Source organism: Dipodomys ordii, unplaced genomic scaffold, assembly GCF_000151885.1.
Source record: "Dipodomys ordii isolate 6190 unplaced genomic scaffold, Dord_2.0 Scaffold9, whole genome shotgun sequence".
In the NCBI taxonomy this organism is placed as follows: domain Eukaryota; kingdom Metazoa; phylum Chordata; class Mammalia; order Rodentia; family Heteromyidae; genus Dipodomys; species Dipodomys ordii.
In genome coordinates this window covers 7,801,778-7,810,757 of record NW_012267225.1, presented here as the reverse complement: position 1 = coordinate 7,810,757, position 8,980 = coordinate 7,801,778, and the positions used below count along the sequence as shown (strand labels likewise).

Genomic DNA, 8,980 nt, shown 5'->3' with positions numbered 1-8,980 from the left:
CTCTCTCTCTCTTCCTTCCTTCCTTCCTTCCTTCCTTCCTTCCTTCCTTCCTTCCTTCCTTCCTTCCTTCCTTCTTTCCTTTCTTTCTTTGCATGTGCTGATTCTGAGGTTTGAATTCAGAGCCTGGGTACTGTCCTTGAGCTTTTTTGCTTAAGGTTAGTGCTTTCCATTTGAGCCACAGCTCCACTTACAGCTTTTTGCATGATTAATTAGAAATAAGCCTCACAGACTTTCCCTCCTGTGTTGGCTTCAAACTGCAATCCTCAGATCTCAGCCTCCTAAGTAGCTAGGATTACAGGCATTGAACCACTGGTTGCCTGGCTTCAAAAGAACTTTTATGTAATTGCAATTTAAAAAAAATCCTTGAAAATCAAATAGGTGTTAGTGGAGCTATAGCTCAAAGTGGTAGAGTGCTAGCCTTGAGTGAAAGAGCTCAGGGACAGCACCCAGGCTCTGAGTTCAAGCCCCACAACTGACAAAATCTGCAGTGAAATTCAAACAGGTGGTGCAACATAGTAAGTAATTCAGATAAATTAGTGTAATTCTATAATCTCTGAGATACAAAATGTACTTCTGGATTTAAAATTTTAATATTTTCACAATATGGAAATAAATCTATAGTCCCTTTGAGTGTTCTGTCTCTAAGTTTAACTATATATTGTACATAAATGAAACACGTGAATTAAAAAAGTTAATATAAAACAATGCATATAAAATATACATAGTTTTGTTTTAAAAATTCACAATGCACTCTGTTTAGGGAGAGGTATGTGGTTGAAGTGGGATGGCTTTGCAGGCAGGCCTTCCTGTCAGGGGCTCAGGAAGAAAGACCTACACAAATTAGGGAGCTTGCAAACCATTTGGGTAACGACACCAAGTATTGAACTGTGCTTTCCTGAAGTTGTCTTGGCCCCTCCTCTCCCTTTCTTAATTTATGTGGTATTATTCATATGATCTCAGTTCTCCAGACCTGAGTCAAAGACACTGTGTAATTTCCCAGGAAAGCACAGCTAATAGTTATAATCTGTAGCTGAGGCTACCTGATTCCTAAGCCAGGCTCATTGTACCTTGGAGTTTCTGGCTGTTGTTTACCTCTCAATCCCAGCTTCTTGGTGGTAGTGGGGTTTCTGAGTGGGGCTCTGGCTGGATTTCCAGTGGCTCAAGGTCTAGGTGAATCCATATGGCACCTAGATTTGCTGACTCTGGGCTGACAATGTCACTGAGACTTGACCTCCCCTATTCAGTGTCAGGAAGATCATTTGTTTCAACAGCTAATCAAGTGCTCTTCATTTAGGAGATCACCTTTCCCAAGATGGTGGCCAATTGTTGCCGTTTTCTCTGTTACTTCTGTCGTATAAGTAGACAGAATCAAAAAGCTATGTTTGATCATCTCAGTTACTTACTGGAAAACAGCAGTGTTGGTCTTGGTAAGTAAGTGGATGGCTTGAACTTGATCTTTTTAGGTAAAAAGTAATGTGCATATTACATGTAAAGTTGAGCCTCATGTTAAGTGAACACAGTAGGAATGGAAGGAATGCACCTCAACAAGCAAAGGCCATCTATAACATACCCACAGCCAACACCATAGTAGACAGGAGAACTGATTTTCCTTGACAGTGAGTCACTAGGCAAGGGTGTCTGCACTGTCTACTCAGTATGGAACTGACATTCCTAGGCAGTAATTACAACTACATGGTTCCGAAGCAATCATGTAAGAGAAGGAAGAAGAGGGACCCAAATAGGAAAGAGAGAAGTAAAATCCTGATTTGCAGATGAAATGATACTATACTTAAAAGACCTCAAAGATTATAGTCCCAAACTCCTGGATCTGATGAACATGTTGGGCAGTGTAGTAGGATACAAAACTCAATGTATAAAAACCAGTAGCTTTTTCTGTAAATCAACAGTGAACAGGCTGAGAAAGAAATTAGAAGACTGATTTCATTCACTATAGCCTCCAGAAACCCAGGAATACACATAACTAAGTAGGCAAACCACCTCTATAATAAAAGCTATAAAACCTTGAGGAAAGACATTAAAGAAGACACCAGAAAGTAGAAAGGCTCCCATTCTCAAGGATTGGCAAATTTAGTATCATGAAAATGGCCATACTGCCAAAAGCAAGCTAGAGATTCAATATAATCCCCATCAAAATCCTTACATTTCAGCCTCTTCAGTAGCTCAGATTACAGGGGTGAGCTACCAGTGTCCAGAAATAGCAATGTATTTTTTTTAAATCACTAAGAGAATAGGTTTTAAGGAACAATTACATATCTAAAGCGATTATCTAAAGTGTTGATAATTAAACCAATTGCATTATTCCACATCGTCTACATATTTTAAAATGTACACAATAATGGTATACACTTTTTTTTGTTGTTGTTGGTCATGGGGCCTGAACTCAGCCTGGGCACTGTCCCTCAGCTCTTCAGCTCAAGGCTAGTGCTTTACCACTTGAGCCACAGCGCCACTTCCTGATATACACTTTTTATTCGTCAAAAGTATCTTTAGACAAAGTGAAATGGATTTAGTCCAGGGCTGTGTGTACGTCATTTGGAACATAAAATGCAAACGGTGGTGTGTTTTTGTGGGGGACTTACAGTTACAGCACAACCTGGGTGTGTCTTTGCCTTTGCTTGAATTAGCCTCCCCCGCCATGAGAGGCTCCACCCCGCTCGACGTGGCTGCAGCATCAGTGATGGATAATAACGAACTTGCCCTAGCCTTGCGGGAGCCAGATCTAGAGAAGGTAAGGCAGGCCTTCTGGCTCTGTGACTGTGTGCACTTCGTGTACTGCTCTCTCAGTGATTTCAATTGCTGCAGTTTTGCTGTAGATCTATTAAAATAAAATACATTCCTGTAATTATGTAGTATGTATTATGCTGTCTGTAATTCTCTGTATATTATAGTTCAATGTGAAGAAGGTACCTCCTCTGATTACAAGCATTTTCTTTTTCAAAACAAAGTACCTTTAAGTAGAGGTACAAAGGGGTTTCAATTCAACATGTCAGTTTGTGAGCACAACGCATCTCGATCCACGTCATCTCTTCCATCCCTTTCTCCCAATCTGTCCTAATCCCTCAGGTTTCCTTCCTGGTTCCACCATCACATATGTCTTTTGAAGCCTAGGTACACTGGTTCTTCACAGATTTTTAGAATAACTGGATTGTGTATAGTTGGAATCAACTCACTGGATCCATGTTTTTGTCTTTGTGACATTTGTCAATTTTGCTTTAACTGTACCATTTCCACTTCTTTTTTTTTTTTTTGGGTCCGGTCATGGGCCTGAACTCTGGGCCTGGGCGCTGTCCCTTAGCTCTTCAGCTCAAGGCGAGCGCTCTACCACTTGAGCTGCAGCGCCACTTCTGGCTTTTTTTCCCGGCTTTTTTCTTTTTGCTTATGTGGTGCTGAGGAATCGAACCCAGGGCCTCAGGCATGCAAGGCATGCGCTCTACCACTGAGCTACCTTCCCAGCCCCCCACTTCTTTAAGAGTTGTTTTACTGTCCCATATATATGTATATATATGATTTTTGCTTTAATGTTCCATATATATATATATATATATATTTAATTTTGTGCTGGTATTGGGGTTTAGGTGGTTTTCCTTAATTTCTTTACTTAAGGCTGGTGCTCTACTACTTATTCACTAGCTCCACGTCTAGCTTTTTGTGGTTAATTGGAGGTAACTGTCTCACAAGCTTTTCCTGTCTGGGCTGGCTTTGGACTGTGATCCTCAGACCTCAGCCTTCTGCACACCTAGGAACCCAGCTCATCTCTTCAACGGCAAGGTGTTAGTGATCTGATGTGTGAAGCCATAGCCCTTTGTACATAAGGAGCCTCTTGTTTGTGAGCCGACATTACAGAGGGTTTGCTTTGTAATGTAGCTGTAGCAGCATTCCAAGTCATTACCATTCCTTCCTTTGGTCCCCTAGGGTCTTTTTTTTTTTCTTTTCCCCAGAGCTCAGGACTGAACTCAGGGCCTTGCGCTCTCCAGGCAGGCGTTCTCCCGCTGAGCTAAACCCCCAGCACCTGTTTTTGACTTTGGTGATAGAGCCATTCTCTTAAAAGGATCACATCTGAAGGAAGATTTTCTGTCACTCCAAGTAAATGCATTCCAATAGTTCCCATGCCCTCTCTCATCTTGCTTTGAGTTTGTGTCCTCCCACTCTTCCTTCTTCTCTCTTTGCCCCTGTCACATGGGTCTCCTATAACTGTAATGTACCAGGCATGCCCCATCCAAGTGCTGTTTCTGTCCTCCCCTGCAGTATCTGAAGGGCACCTCTTGGCCTACTCTTCTGTGTGTAGGTTGTGCGTTACCTGGCCGGCTGTGGGCTGCAGAGCTGCCAGATGCTGGTGTCAAAGGGTTACCCGGACATTGGCTGGAATCCTGTAGAGGGAGAGCGATACCTTGATTTCCTCCGATTTGCTGTCTTCTGCAATGGTAGGACTTGCCTGTGTGAAGCTTTTGCCTGTTCATTGATAAAGACTGCATGCAAATAAGGTCCAGTCAGCGTTCCTCGTCAAGGGACCAAATACCAGTTAAAGAACTGTATATTTTGTAATCAGGCTTTGTTTATAGCCCTAGTTTATTATAAATATTCACATGGGTAGTATTTTCATTATTTAACTTAAAATCCCCAGGTTTTTTTTGTAACCGGATTATTGTGATTCGGATTATGATGTCTTTTCCCATCCTAAGTTAATGGGAATTAATAATATTTTTCTTCACTTTGAAGATATGAAATGAAAGAAATATACTAGGCTAGTATAAAACTAGTAAAATTTGGGTTGAATTTTTGTTTTTGTCAGTGTGGGGCTTGAACTTTAGGCCTTGGGACTGTCCCTCAGCTCTTCAGCTCAAGGCTAGTACTCTACTACTTGAGCCACAGCACCACTTCTGGCTTTTTCTGCTTATTTGGTGCTGAGAATCGAACCCAGGACCTCATGCATGCGAGGCAAGCACTCTACCACGGAGCCACCTTCCCAACCCTCAAGAATAGGTTCTTGAGTTTTACTTGTTTCACCAAATGAGATTATCATTACAGCCTTCATGTGCTCAGAAACCTGGCATGATCATATTTACATATGTTCCTCTTTTGACTGCAGGGGAGAGTGTGGAAGAAAACGCAAATGTCGTGGTGAGATTGCTCATCCGGAGGCCCGAGTGCTTTGGGCCTGCGTTGAGAGGGGAAGGTGGGAATGGACTCCTTGCTGCCATGGAAGAAGCCATAAAAATAGCTGAGGACCCTTCCCGCGATGGCCCCTCGCCTACAAGTGGCTCCAGCCGGACACTGTAGGTCCAGTGTTCCTGCCCTCACTTGTCCCTCATGCTGGGTGGCTGACGTTCATAAAGTAGATCTGAAATTGTCTTCACTGCAATATGGCGTCTGACACCGAAGGTCTCAATCCTTGGCCAGAGCATTGTGTCTTAGATGTGGAAGGATGGGTAGTTGAATGAACAGATAGTAAGCTGGAGGGTGTGGTGTGGATTTAGTAGAGAGAATTCTAGGTTAAAGGAGGAGGTGCATTTTGTGGATACTCCTAGGGGGAGTTAGGCAAAGCAGGGTGAGCCTTTGGACTTGGGCCCAATGGGAAGGTAGTTCTTAAAATGTTGATACGTGTGTATATATATACATATACACACACACACATATATATATATACACATACACATAAATATACTAATATACTGTACATAAATGTACATATAGTATGTGTATATATACATATACTAAATATATTCATATATGTGTATATATATACACATATAATATATGTAGATAGACAGACAGATAGATGATCTTAAGAGGACAGGGAATGTACCAGATGGGTTCAGTAGTGAAATCCAGAGCAGCAGCTTTCCCCCTGAGGAGTAGAGCTCTGGATTACGGTGCTGGGGACTCTGGGACAGCAGCTACTCTCCTCCATTCTCCACAGTCGAGTTGTTAAAAGGTGTCACAGCATGGGTCCAAGTGAACCCAGGTGTGCAAGGCACCTGTGCCGCCACGGCTTTTCTCTGCAGAGGCGAATGCACGCCTCATGGCCCGTGCACCTGCCTGGCACGGCACTGCTAGTACCACTGGTAAAGACTGAAATCGATCGCCATGGGGGGGGGGAGAGAATTTTCGAGCAAACACAGTAGCCTATACAGAATCCTGCAGGCCTTTATGCTCCCATTTAGAGACTGGACATGCGTCCAGGTTTCCACCCTGAGGTTGCCCCAGAGTGAGAATCACAGCTTCTATTTGTTATCAGATGGCCAGAGAAGAATCAGGGTGCCCTTCGCTTCTCTTAGTTGAAAACACGCAGAGAGCTCAGAGTAACCAGGCTGACGCCACACTAGCTGGTGCCTGGTCTTCTGAGAGTTGCTTAATGAGCATGAAATGTCAGCTGACCCATTTGCTTTCTGTTTCTTTTGGAAAAAAAATCCACAAAAAAAGAGACACAGAAGAGGAGGAAGATGACACCATCCATATGGGGAACGCAATCATGACCTTCTATGCGGCCCTGATTGACCTCTTAGGTCGCTGCGCCCCTGAGATGCACGTGAGTGCCCTGAGGCCCGCAGAGCAGGCCTGTCTGTCTCTGATAAGGCAGAGCCACATTCATGCTCCATTAATAATAAGAGCTTCTGCCTCTGTGTAACACGAGTTTGTTCAGTTGGTGATGTCTGGTTGGTTGTTAAAGTTAGTGATGAGATTTCAGCATGAGTCATTAAGAGAATACTTTGTTACCCTCTGCTTTGTTCTATTCCCAGTGATTCTATTTAATTCCAATTCACGTGTTTAAGAAATACTAGCCAGCTGGTACAAAACAATTTTCATGACCTGTGATGGAGAAAGGATAGAGTTTGAAGCATGTTGACCAGTGGTGGAGTTGAAGGGTTAAGAATTGCAAATGAACTTTCAAACAGGGATAAGCAAAAACCCAGACCAATTTATTTCTGCACACATACTCCTTTCTCTACCGCTGGTATCCGAGTTTATTTTGGTTGGGTTTGGTAGGATTTTAGTTTTTGCCTCTCTTTTACACTCAGAGATTAAAATTTATCTTTCTTACCCAAGGGTTAAAGTTGACTTACTGTATTCTTCTGCTATGTGCAAAGAGAAATCACAAGATAGATGTTAACATGTCTAAAAACTTAACATTTGTGTGTGTGTGTGAAAACATATTTCTTGGTGTTGCAGGAACTGATTTCTAGTAAACAGAACAAGAGTATGGGAGATTTGTGCCCTGGAGGGGATCAGAGAGAAAATATATGCTTCCCTCCAATCTGGGTGAAGAGATCAGGGAAACTAAGGAAGGAATGGTAGAAAGCTTTTTGTTCTGTTAGCACATCTAGATTAAGGTTGGGGAAACACTAGGGTGCTCATGAAGACCTGAGCCTGGTATTTCTGGAATCAGTCCATGTTTGCCCCTGTGAGTGGAGGCTCTCTAGGGGCCAGAAATCATACTGGAGTTTCTTTCTCAATGGTGCAAGAACAGATATCTGAACTGGCTCTGGGAGACTAGTAGAATTTGGGGCTCGCTGCTATCTTTCCTTGGCCCAGTCTCATTATAAGAAGAGCTCCATCAGTCAGTCAGTGGCAGGCTAAAGGAACCGTGGAGATTCACGTTTACCCTTTCCCTCCATTGTCCGCCCAGCTTCAGTGGCAGTGGGTAGAACTTGAAGAAACATGCACTGCTTATCACCAGGCAAGAAGCAGGCTAAATCATAAACTCTAGTGCACTTTTAGTTACTGAAGAGAATAGCTGTTCTTTCGTGATCTTGCTCTTGTTCTCAGTATTTGGAGGGGAGTGTATAAACATTCACAGGCTTACCATACCCTCAGTTTAAAGATCCCAAAGACCATTAAAAACAAAACAAAACAATGGCTCTTAGAGGTGAATCAGCTGACCTAGACCATAGCCTATCATTTGTTGTATGTTGAAATCTATGGGCAAGTGATTGTCTTATTTCCACATCTGAGACAAGAGTCTGAGAAAGTGGTCCAATTTGTATTTATACCAGGCAGAAAGTTGTTTTGGACATGAAATCCTCCCAATTCAGGTTTTTCTAGGCAAGTTTCTAATCCTGATTCCACAAACGTATTCTAATCATCACCCTTTTTTCCCGTGTAGTTGATTCATGCTGGAAAGGGAGAGGCCATCAGAATCAGGTCTATTTTGAGATCTCTCATTCCACTGGGAGACCTGGTGGGTGTGATTAGCATCGCTTTTCAGATGCCAACCATCGCCAAAGGTAAGGCCGGCTCTCTCGCCCGTGTTTTCAGTAAGATTCAGGATACTTCGAAATCTCTTCTGACCCTCACAGCTTGGTCCCACCATTTAGCTTCCTTTAAATAATTGAAAAAAAATCAGGAAGTGTTTTATTGCAGCATTACCTGCTTTCTGTCTCATTGTCTTCAAACAACTGTCTTTTCGATGGGATTTTCATTCCTTTACCCAAGTGTAAACAGCCTCTGTCTCTCTCATCTCCTGTCTCTGTTCCAGTCCTGGGACTCCCCCTTGTTGGTCTTTCTAGAACTCACTCCAGTACTTCAAACTGTGTCATAGTTTTCAGTTTTTCTTGTTTTTTTTTTTCATAGTTTTTTTTTAACTTTTTTTTTTTTTGGATCCGGTCGTGGGGCTTGAACTCTGAGCCTGGGCGCTGTCCCTCAGCTCTTCAGTTCAAGGCTAGCACTCTACCACTTGAGCCACAGCGCCACTTCTGGCTTTTTTCTTTTTGCTTATGTGGTGCTGAGGAATCGAACCCAGGGCCTCAGGCATGCAAGGCAAGCACTCTACCACTGAACCACCTTCCCAGCCCCCCCCTTTTTTTAAACATTTTTCTTGTAAAAGAAAGAGCCATTAACTATTGACTTTGGGAATTAGATATTCTCTGTGCACTAAAAGAAAAGCACTTCTCAAGACGAAGAACATGTTTAAAAGGTTAAGTGATTCATTAGTGACAACTAAAAGATGAATAGGTCCACAAAA

At 42.7% G+C, this 8,980-nt stretch overlaps 1 protein-coding gene across 1 annotated transcript in view; it reads left to right on the top strand.

The window, feature by feature from the left end:
• Ryr2 (ryanodine receptor 2 (cardiac)) overlaps positions 1-8,980 on the top strand; it is a 294,371-nt gene that overhangs the window by 162,589 nt on the left and 122,802 nt on the right. The window contains exons 43-48 of the mRNA XM_013009227.1: positions 1,295-1,427; positions 2,646-2,749; positions 4,307-4,442; positions 5,108-5,294; positions 6,442-6,547; positions 8,123-8,243. Of these exons, the coding sequence (XP_012864681.1) occupies positions 1,295-1,427; positions 2,646-2,749; positions 4,307-4,442; positions 5,108-5,294; positions 6,442-6,547; positions 8,123-8,243 (787 nt within the window). The remainder of the gene's footprint in view (positions 1-1,294; positions 1,428-2,645; positions 2,750-4,306; positions 4,443-5,107; positions 5,295-6,441; positions 6,548-8,122; positions 8,244-8,980) is intronic.